The following is a 23,745-nucleotide window of genomic DNA, read 5'->3' as shown; positions in this document are numbered from 1 at the left end:
ACTAATTAAGTCATCACTTATACCAGCCGTCAGCAGCGTTCATACTGGCGAATTATTTAGTATATTGCAAGCTTTTAACCATATATCTCCACCTAATAAGCAGGTTGCCATATGCACAGACTCTTTAGCATCAATCCATTCTATCAAAAATATATTTACTTTTCATCCAATCGTCCAAAAGATCCTAGACTCTTACCAAATTATCTTGTCCCAAAACATAACAGTTACCATAATCTGGCTGCCATCTCATATTGGTATAGAAGGCAATGAAACTGCAGATCGCTATGTTAAACTTGCTACAGCATCACCTGAAATCACCGATAAAATTCAAATTTGTAAGGACCTAAAATCATATACTAAAAGAAGAACCAGACTCCTTTGGCAGCAGCATTGGAACTCTAACCGTTCGATCTTACACGAAATACAACCGTCAATAACCAGTCAGCCTACAATTGACTATTCAGCCCTCTCAAGACGAGATCTCATTGTGATAAGACGACTTCGGATAGGACATTCAAAACTCACACACGGCTACCTATTGTCCTCTAGCATCCGTCCCTCCTGTCAAATCTGCCAATCATATTTAACAATTAAACATATTCTCACTGAATGTCATCAACATTTGGCCAGAAGATTACAATACAAACTCAAAAGTGAAGTACGAGATATTCTAAACAACCCTGACCAAATAAAAGCTGTGCTACAATTTCTTAGAGATGAACACTTATATCAAAAAATATAATTAGATTTTAATTTAGACATTGTATAACATATTATTATCATTCCGTATTATTGCAACATATTTTTAATGTAACACTTAATGTTTGTATAATGAAAATACATGTTATAGTACCTGTGTAAGTGGCCATAGTTGCCGAGCACGTTAAAGTTGAAATAAAAAAAAAAAAAAGTTTTTAGTATTTTGTTGTTAAATAAAATGGAATTAACATACGACATTATATACGCTATAATAACTAGACAACTTGTATAATACGGACATATAAGGAGAAAGTTTCATGAAACAATAAACTACCCAATATTCGTTATGAGTGAAATCGATATAAATAAAGAAAATGAGGAAAACTATGGCAAAAGGTAGAAAAAAGTAGTGAATAAAACATGAGAGAGGTACCTTGTGGACAACATGTGCTTAATTAGGAACGAATTGAGATACATAATCAGAAGACGACAAAGGAAAATCTATATATAATATATAATAATCTATATAAATGTATACCATTTTTAACAATGCTATTTAGAGCTCATTTCCAGAGCCAACGTGCTAATTGTATGTAAAATGAAACTTTTTAAGGTTTTTAATGTTTGTATGAAAGATGAAACCGTATCACACATAACCGTGAAATTTATATACCAACCTATAAATCTCTTTTAAAAGAATACTGACACCTACACATTATCACAATACTACATATCATAATACTAAGAAATTTGTTATTTTAATCTAAGAATAGGCTTTATAATTTACGAGAGATTTAATTTAATGTATTTAAAATTTTACAGGATTCGGTATAGATATATTAGATATTCTTTTAGATTTTTTAGATATATTATTTCTTCAACACTGAAGTTAGTCCAATCTCTGATATTTCTCTGCCAGATTTTGTCTTTCTTCCCAAGACTTTTCTTCCCTCTACTCTTCCTTGTATGATGACGCGTAGAAGAGAGTATTTATCGTTTCGAATTGTAGCCCAGATACGATGTCCAGATAAATAATTCGTCTTAACGCTTCTTCGTTTGAGACTTTTACAGTCCAAGGAATTTTAAGAAAACGCCTATATAGCCACATTTCGAATGCCTTTAATTTTTTTTTACAGATTTGGCTGTCAGGGTCCAAGCTTCTACCCCATATAGCAGTTGCGACCATACATAACATTCGACGATCTCAATCTAATAACCACACTCAATTTCTTATTTGTAAACATTGACTTTTATCTGTTTAGTTTAGTCCTATCTTTTTGCTTTATCTGTTAATGATTTCTATAAGAATTTGTAAATCCTCTATATTTTCTGCCATAATTGGGGTTTAGTCTGCAAATTTTATGTTATTAATGATGCTCACTCCATTTCTTACTTCTTTCCCATAGTGTCTCCTAAAATATTAGTTGACAACACACATCTCTAGCTGACTCCTTTTTGAATTTCTGCTTGATTTATCTCTCTATCTTTCACCCGCATGACCGCTGTTTGATTTTAGTAGATTTTTTAGTAAATTAATATCTTGGTATCTAGGTGTATGTATTTTAATGCATGTATGGGCTTACCAGGTTGAACTATGTCAAATACTTTTGAAAATCTATATTAGATATAAATACGTTTTCATTATAATCTCTGCATTTTTGTAATAGTACCTCCATTGGGCACAATTCCTCTTTTATACACAATCCACTTCTAAATCCAAACTAGGTATGTGTTGTTCAATTGTTCTTCACATTTTTTATTGACAGACGATTTAATGTTGTTATTAATCGGATGACATTTGTGACTTTTATTAAATTTTGATAATCGTTACAAATCAAGTTTTTTTAGTGACATATTATTCTTTTAATTTTTACTTCTCATTTAATGTCTATCTTTTGTTAGTTATTTTTAGAGTATATATATGATGACTGACATTATTCCCACTTGATTCTTTTGTTTCAGTTATTGCTCTAGCCTAATTTGACATTTTCTTTCTTCAAATCATCAAATTTTTATGGTTTGTTTATATTTCGTTATAGTAAAATTCATATTTTCTACTAAGCCTAACATAAGCAGCAGCAGTGTTATTAAACCGAAATAATCCAGTTGTGCATAACGTTTTTGCTGATCGATTTACAAATAAATTTTAACAAACACATCAAATTGATCATCCTTTTTACTTTCGTATACGATCATACTTATCCAAATTAAATTTTCAATTTTCAAAAACTTATGATACCTCCTCAATCCACAACCCTGCGCCATGGACAATATCTGTTCCGGCTATCGACATCAAACAAACCTAAGAAATCAGAGATATCGTCAACCGTCATTAAACAAAAGTTTCGTACACTATTAAACAGATATGGCAATACCTACAGCGTATACACCGATGCATCAAAAAATGAAGACAGAGTTGGAGCAGCAATTTATTCGGAAGACATCTCAGTTAGTTTCCAATTGTCGTCAATTACAACCATCTTTTCGGCTGAATTATTTGCAATTCTAAAAGCTCTATCGTTAATACAAAACAAAAACCAAGAAATATGTATAATAATCACAGATTCTTTAAATTCATTATCCTCACTGACTCAATTATACTGTGACAACCCCCTTCTACTTCTTAGTAAAAAAGAACATAAAAACATTTCAAATAAGAAAATCCAAGTTCATTTTTTATGGGTACCTTCTCATGTCAGAATTGAAGGTAACGAAGTTGTAGATAAACTAGCTAAAAACGCACCAACTAACCTAATGTCCGAAGAAAGTAACATATTGGTACAAAACGATTTAAACTATAAACTTATACTACAAAAAATAATTCAAAAATGGCAACAAACTTGGAACAACACTCCATCAAGGCTATATGAAGTCAACAAACATCCACATCTTTGGAAACCAAAAATAAAAGACAGAAGAGAGCATGTGATATTTACCCGTCTCCGTATCGGCCATACACGACTTACTCATGGCTATTTACTACAGCGCAAAAATAAACCAGTTTGTAAAGTGTGCAACCGTGTTCTAACGTTAAAACATTTTTTAATACAGAGTCCTAAATATAACAGTGAACGAAATATAGCATACCCAACTGCCCTAGAAGAAAATACAGATACAAAAAGAATAATTTCTTATCTTAAAGACTGTCAACTTCTTCATAAGATTTAAAACATACATTGTAATACACATACATATTATTATTATTAATTGTGAACTAATGTATATACACTATTTGTATCAACTGTAACATTAATCTAAATACGCTAATGCCTCTGCGTGGTAGATGCGTTTAAAAAAAAGGTATTTATATTAGACTATAGATTATATTAGATTTATATTAGATTAGATATTCAGTTTTGTGAAAGCGCCTGTCTTAGACAAATTGAAGGAGCGCTCCTAAGATTTTTCGGGGTTTGGCTTAAAATTAATTCGTAGTTTATTTTATTATATTTAAGGCAATCATTTAGATTTTTTTTCACTTCAGCAACAAAAGTTTTGGTTGTGCAATGTATCGTCTACATGAAAGTCCTAGTATCTACTGTTATCGGTTAATCATTTGTGTAAATGTAATACAGTGTAGGTGCCATTACGCTACCCCAAGCGAGACCATTCATCTGCTTTCTTCATCTTACCATTGAATGATACGAAAAATCTTCTATTCTGTAGATATACGCGGATAAAACAAGTAATGTTTTTATCCAAGGCGATGTCATGCAGCTTTGGAGAAATGTTCTCTTATTTAATATGTCGTAAGTGGCATTTAGATTGACAAATACCACCCCTGATACCCGATATCTTTCGTACTCGTTGTTGCTTTTTACAAAAAACGGGTACATTATTACGTACGTTAATAAGTATTACGAATAAAAATAAATAAGCAAGAAGAATATAAGTGATCTATATTTAAACTAAGTGACAGAAAAAATAATATTATATATACATTTACTTCTAAATTAAAAATTAAATTTTGATATGCCTGACAACGAATGATACAAAAACACAATTATATAAAGTTGAAAATAATAATAGCTTGTACAAGCGACAAAGCATTTAAAACAATAAGACCGAACATATTATATGTAATTGTAATAGATATGTTGCCGAGAATCAAAATACCCTAAGGAACCCAAATATTTCATCTTTTAGTATCTGCCATAAGTGTATCCATGTGTTTATGTGTATCTAAAATATAGTATATAGGATATTGAATTCCCTACATTTAAAAATCGAAATATTGAAATTAGACGGTAAAAAATTGGAATTTTAAGAATGATTTATAAATTGTTATAATTTAAATTTTACTACTCCATTAAACAAATATTTTATACGTAATAAACTGTAGCAATCGAAACATCGGAACGTTCGTTTATATAATAAAAATTTCAGTGCCAACGCATTTAAAAAAATACTAATAAATAAAAATGAACTCTTGCCTTTTCCAAGTTTATAATAGACACTACTTAAGTTTACAAATAATTTAAGCAAGTAATGTAAATTACCACTCTAAAATATTTAACTGCATTAACCAAGTATTTGTGAAATTTCTCAATGACTAAATTGATTGATATTTAAATAAATTTGAAGTTCCAAAATGTACCTGCTGTAAAATTTGAAAGTCTACGACTAATCAAATTATTGGCAACATCGCAAGAGTTTAGTTGTGTACGCGAAGGTATACATACGGATCCCAAAAGTGTTTTAACCTATTACAGAGTTCACTTAATCCTACGTGTTGCTCGGAGTCTACATAAAGCGCTACGCAGATAATAATATACACGGTGTATATTCTACTGGAGTTAGTATAATACCGTTTTAGAACGGAGCTTACATTAACCGCTAGATGTATATATATATATATATATATATATATATATATATATATATATATATATATATATATATATATATATATATAAACATATGTTGGCATAACTGCCAAGTTATTTATATTTTGAATACAGAACTTAAATTGTTTTTTTACTTTATTGTGCAGAAAGTTGCTTTTTTTTTTCAGTTGTGTTAATAATAATATTGTTGTAGGTAATGGTGCATTGGAAAGTCTGGAGCTACCCGATTTAAAAAAAAATTCTATGCAGTAAGCATTTTGACCAAAAATATCTAAATGCAAACCAAAAAAATATAGTGAGGTAGAAGAGGAAGGTTTGTTAACGACACCACGCGTTTTTCATACGTATTCGATAGCAAAACAACCATCCACGGTGCCAATAGTGTTTCGCACTACATACATTGCTTATTTTAGTTCATGAAAACAATGTTACAATCAATTTCTATAACTATTAATGTAAACAATTTTGTTTTGTTTTTTTACCTTGAATTATTATTTCGTTAATATTGTCTATGTGTAGATATTAGAATTTTGATAAGTGGTATATGATAACTATTAAAATAATGCGAATTTAATTTTTGCAATATCTATCACTTTGTAATTTAAAATTATTTCATTAATAAACAGCTCATTCATTTAAACTTCTCATTTATGTAAACAGAAATACAAAACTGGTGTTTATATTATAAAATACATAAATAAATAAAATAAAGGATACTATTTATTAAAGTGTTGTTAATTATTATTCCTTTTATCCCAACACATATATTAATTTGTCCCTAAATATGTGTTGCCTCTTGTTGTAGCATATCGATGTGTTTATTTGTTTCAAAACCATTATCAAATAACCATACCCATAAATTTATTATATTTTCAAACGTCATTTTAAAGATTAAAAGATTGAAAATTTAATTTTCTCAAAACACACATAAAACCATTGTTTAAAAAGATTTTCTTTTTTAAACAATGATAAAACTTAAGTCTTGACTAAAAAATAAACCTCCGCATGAGTGTTCTAAGACGATAGCAATCGAGTGTATTTTAATTAAATATTTAATCCTTTTCTAGCAAATCATATAACCAAATTAAATATCTGGTAAACTAATACAAATTAAAAAAAAAGTCAGCATTTAACTGCTTCATTTAAATAGATTACTAACCGGTTTAGATTTATCAAGTCTCAAAGTAGAAAAACAATTTGAAATATTCGCTCGAAATAGTCAAGTTATCTTTCACAAGACGCATACAACGATAATAGCAATAAGCATTTTAATAAAGTCTTATATTTTCTTCACAATCTGGCACCCGTGTACAGGTTTGCATTAGTTACCAGACAGGTAAAAATATACTCGAATAGAATCCTGCTGAGAATTAAGTTTCTGTTAATAGTTTTTTAAATTTATGACTAGAGGCCGCCACATGACGGCAGAATAAAAGTCAAACGTTTGTTCCATAAGGATTGTCTAACTAGTCCTATTTAAACAATGGTAGTATTTATCATCGATAGATAGCATTACGTTCGGATTCGAAACGCTTCAAACGAAACGTCATACTAACAGGGTTGCCATATCAATTACTTTGTACAAAACTTTGGCAGATTATAACAAAATTTAATTCGAATGTTATCGGTTTGAATTTTGAACCGGTCATGCTAAAACTTACAGAGTTAAAATACAGAAGAGTAGATACTGCAACTTTTATTTTGAAAGTACTATATCATAAAATTTACACTCTAAGTAATATATCTATAAAAAACCTATTTAGTTTTAAAAACCTATTTATTCGTTTTTAGTTAATTATTTTAGTATAAATAAAAACCTTCCTTGCATAACCAGTGGCGTGCCCAGAATTTGTCTGAGGGCAGGGGGTTGAAATTTTTTTATGCTACCTCCATTTTGAGTTCCTAAAATTTTGGGTTTAATTTAAAGTACTAAAGATAGCAATGCCAAAGATTCAGGTAAATATTATACTGCCTACCAACTAAAACCACCCTCTCTTACTTGTGTGCATTTGACTGTCGCACGTAGAGATAGTGCAAGCACTCCTGACCACGGCGCAGTAGACGAAATTTGGTTTAGTCCCCACTTCCATGCGAAACGCATTGTACTGTGCATTGTATAATTCCACTTACAATAGAACCTTTCTGCCTTTACGTGAATTTGACTCCGCCTTCGCGCAGCTCCATGGTCAGGAGTGTTTGTTTTACCTATACCATACTTCGAAAGTGGGGTGGCCACTGTAAGGCTGACGACATTTTTGAAACACTCCCTTCTCTTATCAAAATCTTATCTTTTGTTCTGAAGCTATTTTCTTGTGGCATTTTAAAGTAATTACTATTTTAATGAGAATAAGCCACAATTGAATGTTAAAATAAGTTTATTGACGTTTGACATTAATCCAACTTGTAAATACAATACATTTTGGAGACGGCTATCGCCGTATTCCGGTTCTTCTCTGCTAATCCTGCCGGTTTAAGGCATGCTCTTCCTCCAAATCTTTCGATTCCATCGCTTTTCTAATTTCTTCATTCTATAAGCGTCATGTTCTACCTCTTTTTCTTCTTCCAGGGGGCTTCCATTTGTGAAGTTTTTGGGGTTCGTCAGGCATTCTCAATAGGTGTTCAAACCATTTTGAACCTCTTCTTTGTATTCTGCCAATGACTGTTTCTGTAGCATTTATGTTATTTCTTATAGATTCATTGGTATTTCTTTCCTGCCTTGATGTTCTAGCGCACTTCTTCTCAAATAATCCATTTAAACTGCTAACAATCTTCTCTTCAGGTCTGCATTAATTGTCCATACTTCAGAGCAATAACAAAGAACTGATTCAACCATGGTTTGTCCTATTCTTTTTTGTTTCTTTTTGAAAAGTTGCGATACCACCATAAGGAGTTCAGACATCCTACAGTTTTACGTTCCTGATTAATTCGGTGATTAATTTCGGTTTGTCCCAAGCCGTTCTTAGCAATGAGTGCACTTAAATATTTAAATGTTTCCAGTTGTTTGATTTCCACGTCCTCTTTGATCAACACTTCAAACCTTGCATCTGAATTGATAACTAAATATTATGTTTTCTTCATGCTGACTTGTTGCCCTCATTTTACATATTCTCTGTATAGACGCTTCATCATAAATTCTAGGTCATAAGAATCTTGAGCTAGGACGACTTGGTCATCTGGAAAAAGTATGTTATTTCTATGGGAATTCCCATTCCCTGGCAGTGGTTTTTCCAATTTTGGAGAGCTGCCTTAATACATAAATTAAACAGTAAGGGTGACATATTGCACCCTTGTTTTAGTCATTTAGTTACTTTTATTGGCTCTGATAGTCTATTTCCGATTTTTAGGTAAGTACTAAGTAGTGTTATCCCTGTATACTTCTGTGATTATTCCTAAAAGGTATGCAGTAATGTCGATTTGTTGTAAAGCTTGCCACAATTTAAGTCTTGAAACTGTATCATTGACCTTTCTAGTTCGAGGAAGGCTAGATGTACTTTGGTACCAACTACTATTCTTTTTTCTATTAATTGTTTAAGTATAAACAAGTTATCAGTGCAAGATCAAAGATCAAAGATTCAAACGTCAATAAACTTATTTTAACTTTCAATTGCGGCTTATTACCATTGTCGTTGGCCCGGTTGGTGTTTCTCTTCTTCTTCTTTCTTTTTAATGACTGCTCGGATGTAATTGTGAACACTATTCCATCCCTCTGTACTTCCCGTCATCTTTACGATCATCTCTCTTACAGTTACAGAGTTCATACCTATTTCTTTATACACTCTGTTTCTATCCACTGTACATCTATTACACTCCAGAATTCTATGAGTAACAATGTCGGAATATTCTCAATATGGGCATTTATCTGTATCTGTCTTTCTGAACCTATTAAGATACTCCCTAAAACAGACAATCTAACCAGTCCCCTTAGGTTCGGGATCAGAATCTTGGTCCACTGGGTAACATTTTCCTTGTTGTTCTCCCCTTCTTGCTATCTTTCCATTAATTTTTCCCTTTCCTCTTTTTTTTATAGCTGTTGTCACATGCTCTCTTCTCTCATAGAGATGTCTCTTTTCTACTGCTAGCACATGCAGAGGAACATAACCCGTAATAGTCCACAATGTCTACCACCTGTCTACTTTTGTCATAAGCTTAATATTAGGTATGAATATCTAAATATAATGAAAAATATTATTAATTATTTTGTATTTATACAATAATTAGTGTGTTCTACATATTTAACGTGGTAATTTAATTATTGAATTAGCGTTTTGGATTTTTTGTATTGTGTGTGAAAGACAAGGTACATTTTCCTACTATTCTTTATATATTTTTTACTTTATATGCTCTGGGGATGGGGTAGTGCATAACGTATTAGTGGCAATTTTTATATTAGTATTAGCATTAGTTTTAGTGTTTGGACAATGTGCCCTTTAAAAAGAATAGTAGGAGAGGATTACATTTAGTTAAACGGTAAAGTAAATCTATTATCTTTTCTTTATTCTTTACCGACCGTCTAATAGGTTGATCTACCACGTAAAACCAAAATCTTGAAAATTTAAAACTTGATATTTTGTTTATTACAGTGAATTAAATAGAACAATCGAAAATATACCCAGATATGATATGAAAATTATTTTAGGCGACACAAATGCCAAAATAGGGAAGGAAGAAGTATTTAGACCGACAATAGAAAAATATAGTAAACACAATGAAACTAACAAGAATGGACAGTTCCTGATAGATTTCGCAAGAGAAAAAAATATGATCATAGTGAGCACATATTTCAAAAGACAAGGAATACACAAGGAAATATGGATATCGCCAGATAGAAAGACTAAAAACCAAATAGACCACGTGCTCATCGAAAAAGAAGAACAGCAATGTATAAAGAAGATAAGAACATACAGAGGACCAGACGCTGACTCAGATCATTACATGTTGGGCATCAAATTAAACAACTGATACCAGAAAACAAAAACAAAATAAAAGAAAAGAAATGTATACATAACCCAATTAGATTAGCAACAAAGAAAGAGCAAGAAATATACGAGGAAACAATGGAAAGAGAACTAAAAAAGATACAAATAGAACAGCAAACTGAGAACAAATGGGAAAACATAAAGCAAATAATGAACAAAGCAGCAAAAGAATGTAATAAACAAGAGAATAAAAAGAGGAAAGGGTTCGACATAGAGTGCCAAGAAGAAATAGAACTAAGAAAATCATTAAGGATGGAAATGATCACGAAAAAACAACAGAGATAAAGAATAGATTTATGGAGCAAAGACAAAAAGTAAAGAGGGTGCTATGAGAAAAGCAGAGAAAACACATAGAAAATAAGCTAAAAGAAATAGAAGAGAATTACAGAAATAAAAAAAATAAAAAACCTATATCCAGGTGCTAGAAATGAAAAAACAAAAAAAAAAGATTTCCAACAAAAACCCATATTGGTTAAAAACAAAGCAGGAAATAATATAAGCGGTGAAGCAGAAATAGTCGAAAGATGGAAAGAGTATTTTGATGAATTACTAAATGGCAATAATAAGTCAAACCAAAGATAATGTATGGAAGCAGAAGCAAGAATCGAACACTTAGAAGACATAGAAGATAATTCACCCAGCAAAGATCAAATCGAGGAAATCATAAAAAATCTGAAAAACATCAAATCCCCTGGAAGCGATAAAATAACAGCAGAGATGATGAAATATGGTGGAAAACTGCTAAATAATTGGATATACAAGATCATAAAGGTGATATGGATAAAAAAACGAATACCAAAAGATTGGAACGAAGCCATTATTTGCCCATTACACAAAAAAATAGACAAAACAGAATGCAGTAATTACAGAGGAGTAGCGTTACTAAATACCGTATATTAAATCCTATCAAAATCCATAAAAGATAAGCTAGAAAAAGAAGTTAAAAATATAATAGGCGAATATCAGTGCGGATTTAGATGAGAGAGAAGCACAACGGACCAAGTATTCATAATCAGAGAACTACAAGCAGAAAGCTATGAACACAACTTACCAACGATAGCGCTTTTCATCGACTTCCAGCAAGCATACGATAGAATGAAGAGAAAGGAATTAAAAGAAACCCTTGAGGAACTTGGAGTTAGCAGAAAGTTGCGTAACATGATACATCTTACTTTAGAGAATACAGAAAACAGAGTCAAAGTAAACAATCATGCATCGGACAAATTTATAGTAAACGAAGGATTAAGGCAGGGCGATCCTTTGTCATCATTACTCTTCAATTTATGCCTAGAAAAAATAATGCGGGAAGCAAAAATCAATAGAGAAGGACTCCTATATCATAATAGACACCAAGTTTTGACATTTGCAGATGATGAAGTGTTGCTGGCAAGAGAAAAAAAAGAGCTACAGGAGATAGTACAGAGAATAGTAAAAGCAGCAAAGAAAATGGGACTTTACATAAACGAAACTGTATGCAGTGGACAGATGATCAGTTCAGGGATAGACAAAAGTTTAAAGTAGAAGTAGAAGAAGGATCATCATACGAATTCGAAATGGTAGATAGATTTACATACCTAGGTGCAATAATATCACGTAAACCCAACATTAAAGAAGAAATACAAGCTAGAATAATGGCAGGCAATAGAAGTGTACATGCTTTTAGTGGAATGTTGAAAAGCAAGTTTTTATCAAGAAAGGCAAAAACACAGTTATACAAAACAACTATACAACCAATAGTAACATACTGCAGTGAGATATGGACAATGACAAAAAATGAACAAAATTTACTGGAGATATGGGAAAGTAAAATCCTGAGAAAGATATATGGAGGAATAATAAGGGACGGTTTATGGATAAGAAGATCAAATGATGAGTTAAAGAAATTATATAATCAACCTAATATAATAGGAGTCATAAAGGCAAAGAGACTAAGATGGCGAGGTTACCTAGAAAGAATGCCGAACACGAGGAGTCCAAAAATGGTACTTAACTATACTATAGCTTTAAAAAAGAGAAAAGGAAGGCCAAAAAATAAATGAAATCAAGAGGTAGAAAAAGATATGGAAGAAATTGGACTAGAAGGTCAGAAAAGAAAAATGGATAACAAGAAGGAATGGAGAAAAATCACAAACTCTTCAAGCCATGGGCCTCTAAGGCATTTAGTGCTATTGTATATATATATATTTATATATATATATATTATATATATATATATATATATATATATATATATATATATATATATATATACAGTATACTCCACAGTTATTACGAGGTTTCGCTTATAACGAGGTACATTAGATGTCCCGTGAAATTTCTATTGAACTATAACCCTTTATACCGAGGTCAATTTGCTTATAACGAGAGAAAATAAGATTGAAAAACGTGTTTTTTACGTTTTGGCCCGGCCTTAGCTATAAATAAATACCCTTTTTAACTGCAGGCCGCCCGCAATAAACTTCTTACAATTTATGATTATTAGTCGGAAATGTAAAATTTATAATTCACAAGTGTCATTGTATTGGGTTGACCATTCACACCTAATAATATGGGTCCTAATAGACAAGATGTGGAAAGTGTTTTAAAGGTTGTCAGAAACTTTATCCAAGACAAAACGCAAATGAAGAAGCATAAAACTGTTTCACATCTTTAGAAAATATGATAGATAGAATACTGGACAATTTAAAGCAGTCAAAAATGACAAAATAACTTTATACGCTTTATACATATTTACAGAATACAGATTTTTTGTTTTAACGTATATCATTGACAGTAAAAGTAAACAACTCTTTTTTGTTTTAATGCATTTCATTGACAATAAAAGTAAACAGCTTTGTTTTAAAAACGCCATTCAATTAGCAATTTATTAGCATCTTATATTGCTCCGAATGGCTTCACTATAGAAAGTTAAAGTTTTAGAAAACTACATATTCATATGTATGCACAATATTATTGTTGTTGGATATAACGAGATCCGTTTATAACGAGGTAATTAGTCTGCCATTTCAGTTCTCGTTATAGAGGGAGACTACTGTATATATATATATATATATATATATATATATATATATATATATATATATATATATATAATTGTATATTAAATATATATATATATATATATATATATATATATATATATATATATATATATATATATATATATATATATATATATATGTATATAAACATTTTTAAAGCGAAGTTTCTGTACTGATGTTGTATTCCATTTTTTTCCTATAGTAAAATACTCAGGTGGGCGTCACCAAACTAGTGCCACACGATTGTCACGAGTAGCGTATTGAAATTCATATAGATCGACTACTCTCGATCAATTAGTTTCTAGTCATTATATATTTGCAGAGAAGTAAAGAAGAGGACGCGGAGGCTTTAATAGGAAAACAAAACAAAAGAAGATGCACATTCCTGAGTAGAGTGGAAGGATCGTTAAGCGCCCGATTATACTTAATAAAAACATATTGTGAATTTGTGAACATGATACACAAAATAATATTTACAAAGAAGACATTTAAAACACAAACTATTGCTTTAAAAATTTAGGTTATGTCTGAAGATGCATCACAAAAGTCTGCTACTATTTACTGTTAAAATTATTAAATTCAGTTACATGAGTATTTTGTGTCACGCCCTTAGTAGCGGTTATTAGAGACTGTAAAGACAAATTATATAAATAAATAAATTTTTATCTGTTAAACTCTATTCTATATAGATTTTTTATTAAAAAATATAAATCAAACTTCGAGTGTAAGACTTCTGTTTGTTTTATCTAGCTTTTAAGATAAATAATAGAAACAGAACTCAAAAGAGAGCTCAAAGTTAATGCCAAAGATGAAACAAATATTGAGAGAAAACATGTGTAACAAAATGAAGCCGAAGAGTCCGGCCCCGATATCTAGCTGATCATACAGCTTTATATCGGTTCTGACAAATTGTTACTGACTAGTAGTTAAAATTAAAAATATAATCTAATTTTTATACTGTTTGCAGCTTAAAGTTAAATGTGACAGTACACAGAAAATCGTAGAATTCTGTGAGTACAAAACTGCATTATTAATAACCTTAAAATAAGAAGTTTAAAAAGCAAAATATTTTATTGATTTCAATTCAACCTATCGATTATCGACAACAACTTTTTGCGGGTTCTTGCTTTAAACAAGTAATTGGGCTGAAGTACAATTTTATTAAGTGGCCAGGTCCGGCTTCAGATCCTCTGAGCCAATGTACGTAAATTCTCAGGGGGAAGATACTTGGGGAAGTAACAAAACCAACAAATGTGGCAATCTCTTAAATAATATCAATAATAATTTAAATTTAGTTTACCTAAACACTGGCAAATCTACTAGTTTCAATTCATACAATGGTACATTTTCTGCCATAGATCTCTCTTTATGCAGTCTGTCGCTAGCTCCTTTATTATACTGAAACACATTGGGGTATTTACTCGTGATAGTAATCATTTCCCTATCACGATAACCATAAACACTAATGAGAAATCAACTTTTCCAATTCACCAGACATAAAAAATAAAGTCAGCTGACTGGGATTTATATCGAACACTGATAGAAGAACACACAGACAAATCTAATTTAACCAATAATGCAAACCAAAATCTTGAAATATTTAACAACATTATTATTTCTGCAGCAACAATACTTTTTCATACAATAACCAAACGCATTCAAACAAAGAAGATATTTCAGAAATACTAGCAGATATATAAGCACTTAATTCCAATTACAGCCTATTCTTTCTAGAGCACAAAAAACTAACTGAGTTTTCGAATATACAAATCACAGAGAGCGGCTATCCACTAAACAAACCAGTATGTCTTCAGAAATTAGAATTTTGTTTAAGTGCTAAAACTTCGAGTCCAGGGCCTGATGAGATTTACCATCTTTTCTTACAAAATCTTCCTCTGAATGCAAAACTAATATTAGTTGATATTTTTAACAATATTATTATTTACTATGACTTTGGTCGCAAGCAACTATAATTTCAATCCTTAAAAATATAATACACCAAAAGACGATCCAAATTCCTATCGTCCAATATCACTTACGTGTTGTACCTGCAAACTTTTAGAAGAAATCTTTAATTATCGTCTTAAATGGCACCTCGAAAACAATAACCTAATAAGTATCAGACAAATTGGATTTCGTACGGGTAGATCCACAACAGACAATCTAATAACACTTGAATCAAGTATACATGAATCCTTTCTGTACAACCAAAAACTGATTGCCTTATTTTTGACATAAGAAAAGCGTTTGACACAATGTAGAGACATATTATACTAAAAAAACTTCAAGAATGGGATGTTCAAGGGTATATATTGCCTTTATTAAAAATTTTCTAGAAATACGAACTTTTCGAGTTAGAACCAATGGATTTACATCTTTCTGACGAGTACTTCAAAACGGCACTCCACAAGGGTCTACTGTAAATCCTACTATCTTTCTAATTGCAATAAATAATATTATATACTAAGTGACATAGAAATCCGAACACCCAGTTTAAATGATTTTATTTCAATAAAATTTGGTGTAATTTATTTATCTTACTGAAAAAAAAACAGGTGATAAAGTTTTTAGCCTTATCAGCTGGAGATTCCGGTTTTTATACTTTTTGTTTTTAAATTCACTAAAAATCTAAAAATGAATATTTTAGCCGCAGTAAAGATCCAAATTTGGCGGATTGTGGTTCTTGACATTCTTTACGATTGGTTACGATGCCTAGAATACGGAGACCTGTACGATTTCGTCAACTTATTGAGTTTGATAGGGGCCGTATAATGGGACTTTGGGAAGCTAGACTTTCTTTTCGGGAAGTTGCAGTTAGAGTGCAAAGAAGTGTAGATACCGTGGTTAGATGTTGTCAGGCATGGCTTCAAGAAGGCTGTACGCAAAGAGCAAGGGGCACTGGACGCCGCCGTAGAACAGCAGACCGTGAAGATCGCCGCCTAAAGGCGGGGTCCCACCAGTCGCGCTGCGCTGCGCCGCGCTGTTTGTTTTGGTTAATTTGTGCGCGGAACGAGCTTGAGCGACTAGTGGAAACGACAAGTAGCGCTGCGCCGTGCAAGTTCAAACAAGAACGAACATTATCCGTTGGTTGTCGGTAAAGTAGTGTAGATCAAAGAAAAGTGCGCGTTCAGTTGGAACGGTGTTTGTGATTGAAGACAATTTTTACAGATTATTGTGTTTCTGTACTATTTTCGCGATGAGTTTTGAGTGGAATCATGAAGAAGTTGAAAAACTTATTTAGGCATACAGAGACAAACCGCAATTGTGGAATCCGAAAAGCAATAATTATCATATAAAAAGTAAGAAATATGATGCATGGTTATTTATTGCAGACAATATCGGTTGTTCCGTGGCTGAAGCTAAAACAAAGATGACGTCTTTGTTCTCTTCATATAGAAGATAAAAGGTGAAAATAATTTTGTTTCCATCGTGCGCGCGTAAATAAAAACTGGAACTTATTTGCTTCTCTAGAATCACATGCGCAAAGTTGCGCCGCTCTGTGTAGTTCTGCTCCGCGCTGCTCGAAGCAGAGCGGCGCAGCGCAGAATAGCGCGACTGGTGGGACCCCGCCTTAAGATTATTGGCCTTAAGAGACCGTTTCTCCACTATAGAACATCCCAGAGGTACTTTTCAGTGCGTCATTAATTATGACGTCATAGAATGAATTAGGTGTGTCGAGAATTATTTCATATAATTATTGAAGAATCTGACAGATGCCAGGATCGTACTTAGCCACAGGGGTTAATCCCGTATATAAATAAAAAGTAAACAATATTATTTATTAAATTTATAAATATGGAAACATTTAAAATTGACGACAAAATTTTATTGAATTTTTGTATCTTCTTCTTCTCAAGGGGCTGTCTGCGCGTCTAAAGTTAGCAATCATCACTAAATAAGTCGTTATTACATGAGTTACGTCTCCTTCCTATGGATCTTTTTTCCGGATTTTGTCTTCAGTCTCCTCACATCAATTTTCTTCAGTGTCCACGCTTCCATCCCGTATTATAATACGGATAACACGTTGCACCTCAGCAGTCGTATTTTTAACTTAAGGTTTTAAGTTTCTACAGCAGAAAAGCCTCTGTATTCTTGTAAATGCGCTTCTGGCCTGTTTGATTCTGATTCGTATTTGTTGAGAGCTGTCATTGTTTTCATTAATAGTTGTATCTAGGTATTTGAATTCTCTTACTATTTCAATAGGCTGATTCTGTACATATATCTCACGAATGTCCTGAGTTGTCTTTGGTATTATCATATATTTCTTGCTCTGTTGAGTGATGATCCATATTCTTCTTCGCTTACTGCGGTCACCTAATTAAGAAGTATCTGTAGGTCTTCATGTGATTCGGCTAAAAGAACTGTATCATCATCGTATCTCAGGTTATTAATGATTATGTCATTAATTCTAATGTCTACGTTTCGTTAATCCATTGCCTTACTTAATATGTCTTCCAAGTATATATATTAAATAATACTGGTGTATGTATACACCCTTGTGGAATAACTCTTTGTACTTCTATTTCTTCTGATGTTATTTCTTCTATTCTCACTACTGCTTTTTGGCCATAGTATAAGTAACACAAAAAAGACTGTTTTTAAAAATTTATTAGGTAACTTAAAAATTAATTACATAAATAAAACGTAATTCTAATCATAAAAACTATTTACTCACTAATGCGTAATAATAATAGTTTATTGAAAACACTGAAAAGTAGAATTTGAATATCAGTGTAATAGAAAATTATAGAAAAATACTGCCAGTGGAGAGTTTCCTTAAAGATATATCCTTAGACCAATTCATGGTGAAATATTTCGGTCATAACCTAACAAAACATTAATTAGAGAGGTGCCAGTCAGATTTGGATATAAGAATTGGATGATAACTGGTTCCACTGGATATGATTATGGTTTTCACGTTTGTTGCGAAAAAAAAACGAATGATATTGAAGATAATAAAAAAATACCACTTGGAGCTAAAGTAGTAATTGATCTATTGAAATACCGGCCTGAACCATCTAGAAATTAAATTAGATCAGGTCATTGGATGAGGACCTAGGAGTTTCCTGTGTTTACAACGTTTTGAGCAGAGACAAGTATTTATAAATAATAAAGTTTGTTCATCTAGCGGATAATGTCAAAATAGGCGATTCTACAGTTTGTATGTACAAAATTAGACTTTTAGCGTTTGTTTGTTTGTTCATCTAGCGGATAATGTCAAAATAGGCGATTCTACAGTTTGTATGTACAAAATTAGACTTTTAGCAGATAAAATTATAGAAAAATACTGCCAGTGGGGATGTTTCCATAAAGTTATTTCTTAGACAAATCCATGGTCAAATATTTTGGTCATAACCTAGCTAAACAGTTAATTAGAGAGAAGCCAGTCAGATGTGAATATAAGAATTGGGTGATAACTGGTTCCACTGGATATGATTATGGTTTTCACGTTTGTTGCCGAAAAAAGCAAATGGTACTATTAAAAAAGACCACTTGGAGCTAAAATAGTAATTGATATTTTGAAATAGTTGCCTGAACCATCTACAAATGAAATTTTTTCGATAAACATTTCATGACATATCAACTAATGATATATCTGAAACAAAAAAAATGTAAAGGCAACAGGAACTGTAAAATGTCCAGTAATCGAGAAAGCTAATGAAGAAAAATGCATATGATTATAGATTTGACAAAACTAATAAAATTTTGTGTGTGAATGGTGAAAAACTATGTGTATTGAATGGTGTTTTGAAAAATAACATACACATACCTAATGTCCCCATTACAGGACGCCCTTGTATTTCAAAATGTTTTTGAAAAAAAAAATATTTTTTTGAACATAATAATAAATGTAACCCAAACGTCAAAATTGGCGAATCAAACGAAAAACGGTTGAGTATCAGCCAACAAAATCGTCATCTGAATAGTCAGAATCCGATTCATTTAAATCGACAATTACTGGAGCTATGGGGTTTATGTCAATTCTTTTGGCAGTCTCCCAATACTCATTAATAAGTTTCTCCGCATGTTTTACATAGTTTCTCCATTTTTCTGGTGTAACCTAAAATTAAGCGAAGTTATTACCTAAGAATTAAAAAAAAATTAATTTACCTGTTGTAAAGATTGTTTCCAAATATTTAAAACTGTGGCTTCATTTGTAACGCCAGCAGTAGTTATATTCGCATCGTAATACCTTTTGCAATCAGACCAAACATTCTCTATCGGATTAAATTGACAATGGTATGGAGGGAGTCTCAAGACCTGATGGCCATATTGAAGGGCAAGTCTATCTAGCCTGTAAAACAAAATACATAAAAATGCCATTTAATAAATAAATTCTAATGTGTGCTTAAATACTTTATCTCTATATGATACAGCTACATTTGCAGATAACACTGCAATAATAACCTCAGACGTGAACCTGACGAGAGCATCTGAGAAGCTGCAATACTACCTGGATATCTTTTCTAGATGGCTGTATAAATTGAAAATAAGTGTTAATACAGATAAATCCGCTCAAATAACATTTACTACAAGAAGAAGCAGATCACCTCAAGTTACCATAAATAACAACCCAATCCCCATAAAAATTTTGGTAAAATTTCTTGGACTCCACTTGGATGAGAAACTGACATGGAAGACACACATAAAAGCAAAAAGAAAACGACTTAATCTGAAAGCCCTTGGAAGATTGAAACAAATCTGGCCAGAAGACCTACTTGAGTAGCTGTACGGAGAGGGAGAGCCATTGCTGAATGGTACCTGGCACATGCATACTACAAAATACAAACTATTTACTTATTACTCTAAATGTTAGTGTGGAATATATTGTGAATTTGCAATGAAATAAATAAAAAAATTCCTATGATAGCCATATTAAAGGGCCAGTCTCTCCAAACTGTAAAACAAAATATATAAAAATGCCATTTAATAAATAAATTCTTATACATACTTAAATATTTTTTCTGGTAAATGCTTCTTTACAATAGCCATTAACTCAAACTTCATCATAGACATTGAATAATTTATATTTCGGTTTGTCAACCATTCTATTAAAGAATGTTTGGTCCAACTTGCATTTGGAATTTTTTCAAGTAAAGTTGAATGGTACGATGCATTGTCCATTATAATCAACGAAGGTTCTTCTAAGTTTGGTAAAAGCTGATGCACAAACCATTTTTCAAAATTATCTGAATTCATCGAATCATGGTAGTCACCAGATTTACTTCCACTTTTGAAAATGAGTTCACAGTTATTAATAAACCCATTTTCAGAACCTGCATGAAGGACAATGTATCGTACACCTTCTCCACTCTTCTTTCGGACTGCATAACTACTGCCATCTTGCCAGCTCTTCCGGAATCCTCCTTTACTAAATATCCACGTCTCATCCAGGAAAACTGGTTTAAAGGGGTATCCATCCATTTCGTTCTCTTTGTACGCTTTTAAGAACTGGAGTCTCTTTAATGTAACATGTGTTTGCTCCATTAAATACTTCCTGTTTGAAATATTACAATTCACCCATCTGAATTTTAATACTTTTAAAACTCGCTGAAGTGCAGAAATCGAAATTTTAACCTCATCCACTTCCTCGAGCTTTTGTTTTAGTGTATAGAGAGTTACATGCTCACCTAAAACGAACAAAGTAAAATTAATAAGACACTATAGTGATTCTTCTAGAAACAATATTTGGAATGTAAAGTAACATATTAATTGTAACATTTGGAATTTATCTATTTAAATGGTATATGCAACAAACAGTATTCCGTTCATAAATCGTAGTAAGCATATTTGAATAATTCAAAGTGTAAGAGTTATAAAAATATATCTATATATTTTCCTAAAATGTATGATGTAAATGGACAAACTTCAGCAAAAAGGAAAAGAGGACTCTTAAATCTTTATTACAATATTGTTAGTAAGTTTACCAATTTACCACAGAAGTTTGGTACTTATATCAGTAGTATTCTCTTTATAATCACTTTTCACTTCTATATATTTTATATATTATGTAACTAGTTGTCAGTAACAATTTAAAAAAAAAATGTATCTGAAAAGTTAGTTGCTCCTGCCTTTCTACATAACAGAAATATGATAAAATATTTTAACTACATATATTATTATTAATTATATATTATCTGTGACTTGGAATAAAAAGGGCGGATGTCCATTTTTCTGGATTTTAGGTTAATATCATTTCTATAGTAAGTACATGAGATAGTTTCATTTAAAAAAAATCAGATGTCTGTATCTTTTAGGTTTTTACCTTTTGCAAAACATAAAGGTGTAAATAGATAAAATAAGGATAAATAGTTTAATTACTATTAAAAAACACAAATACAACAATCATATGGTTCTTCTACAATGGGTGGACGAGCAGCATTAAGTGTCATTTTATTTTATGTTATTTATAATATTTCTAGCATACAAATTGTTTCAAACATGGGGATATTCCAATATTAACTTTTATAAGTATATTGATACGTATTGAGTCACAAGCTTTTACACTACAATCAAAGGTGGTTACAATGTGGCCAAGATTACTGGAGTTTACATGTTGTGACACCAGCCCTTTTTATTCCAAGCCACATATATATATTATATATATATATATATATATATATATATATATATATATATATATATATATATATATATATATATATATATATATATATATATATATGTATATGTAGATAGAGATTTTAACTTACCTTTACTAAACATTCCGTATATACGAGTCCTAATGGTATGCTCTTATTTATTTAAAATCAAGTTAGGTTCACAACTAGTGGCTACTGATTCGCTTACTTTATTGGCATAATCAGAATCTTTTTGTATTCCTTCATTTGCTAATCGCCTTATGGTTGGCAAAGAAATTTCTAACGCCTCAGCAACACGCTGAAATAAACAGTAAATAAAACAACTATTTATTTTCAGGGTAATTTTCAACTTACTTCACGAACAGCAGAAATTGGTAATAATGTTTGTCCAGCTTCCTTTTCCAATTGAAAATATTTCAGCAATTTTAATATTAGTACTTGTTCTTTTTCAGTATATCTTGTCATCTTGTACAAATACAAATAAAACCACAATCACAATACTATGTAAAACAAAATACAAAATAAAATTAAGCGTCTATATTCTTTGATAAAATTATAATTATACAAAACAAATACTGACCTGAACGACAGCCGTCACTTGCTGTTCGAACACTTCGAAAGAATGGCCAGCATGGACGAAGTTTTACGTCAACTGTCAGTAATAGGCGTATTTGATTGGCTAGAGAAACCGCACATCTAAATATCAACGAATCAAACGTAGGTTAGGAAAGAGCCGCTTATGTATGTAAGCTTATTCTAACGCTGCAATATAGTTCTGTTTAATCACGGAACTACCGCTTTCTCCGTCACATCCAACTTAATGCATTAGAAAGAAATCGAAAAACTGTGACGCACTGAAAAGTACCTCTGGGATGTACTTTATAGATATATACCCACCGGTATAATTAACTGTCCACCTTGTATTTCCCTTGCAATTTTTAAAAATTGTTAATCTTTTACCACTTTTTCTGAAAAGTACGGTGAAAATTACATTTAAAAAACAGAAAACAATAAAATTATTGAAAAAAAAATCATTTATCAATTAAAATCCAATGTTTAAAACACCTTTGAAGATAATTCAAACACAAACCTTATTTTTAAAATCATAGTCTAATAAAAAAATGGTGGGTACTAGTAATGGGTATTGCCGCGTCTGATGCTTAGGACTTCTTGGAACCGGTTCGGCAATCCATTCTAGATATCCCGGATATCCACTTGGCAGATTGGGGGTATTGTGCCATTTCGCTACCGTAACCGTCTTGAGTTCTCCGAAGGATGTAGAGGCTGGTTATCTTGCTTATATTTGTCTTTTGAGGTTGTCCCAAATGTGTTCAAATGGGCTACGATCCGGACTGCATGCCGGTTATGGTAAAAGTTGAACATCGACCTCATTAACGTACTCACGGGTGGATCTTGCAGTATGGGAACGTGCATTGTTATGCAGTAATCTTAAGCTGTCATCAATGAACATTGCGAAAGGCATGACATGCCCTTGAAGAACTTCTTCCACGTATTTTCGAGCTTTTATTTAATGAAACAAGATCAGTACTAGCTTCGTAAGTGATTCCTCCTCAAATCA

The 23,745-nt window shown here is 31.7% G+C and overlaps 1 protein-coding gene across 1 annotated transcript; it reads right to left on the bottom strand.

The window, feature by feature from the left end:
• Window positions 1-18,677: 18,677 nt before the first annotated feature.
• Window positions 18,678-22,387, bottom strand: LOC140452921 (uncharacterized). Its single transcript, XM_072547243.1, has 4 exons — window positions 22,278-22,387; window positions 20,516-21,194; window positions 19,675-19,858; window positions 18,678-19,624 (listed from the first exon to the last, which is right to left on the bottom strand). The coding sequence occupies exons 1-4, from the start codon at window positions 22,288-22,290 to the stop codon at window positions 19,463-19,465; spliced, it is 1,038 nt and encodes a 345-aa protein (XP_072403344.1). The 5' UTR covers window positions 22,291-22,387; the 3' UTR covers window positions 18,678-19,462.
• Window positions 22,388-23,745: the final 1,358 nt, after the last annotated feature.

Source organism: Diabrotica undecimpunctata, chromosome 11, assembly GCF_040954645.1.
Source record: "Diabrotica undecimpunctata isolate CICGRU chromosome 11, icDiaUnde3, whole genome shotgun sequence".
Lineage (NCBI taxonomy): Eukaryota > Metazoa > Arthropoda > Insecta > Coleoptera > Chrysomelidae > Diabrotica > Diabrotica undecimpunctata.
Note: the sequence above shows the minus strand (reverse complement) of the source record. Positions and strands in the feature narration are given on the sequence as shown.

What these genes read in the sequence shown, in the direction of transcription:
- LOC140452921 (XM_072547243.1), bottom strand. An exon ending in TTACCAGAAAAAATATTTAA is followed by an intron (nt 19,859 to 20,515) that starts GTATGTATAAGA and finishes TTTGTTTTACAG; the next exon opens with GCTAGATAGACTTGCCCTTC. An exon ending in GGAAACAATCTTTACAACAG is followed by an intron (nt 19,625 to 19,674) that starts GTAAATTAATTT and finishes GCTTAATTTTAG; the next exon opens with GTTACACCAGAAAAATGGAG.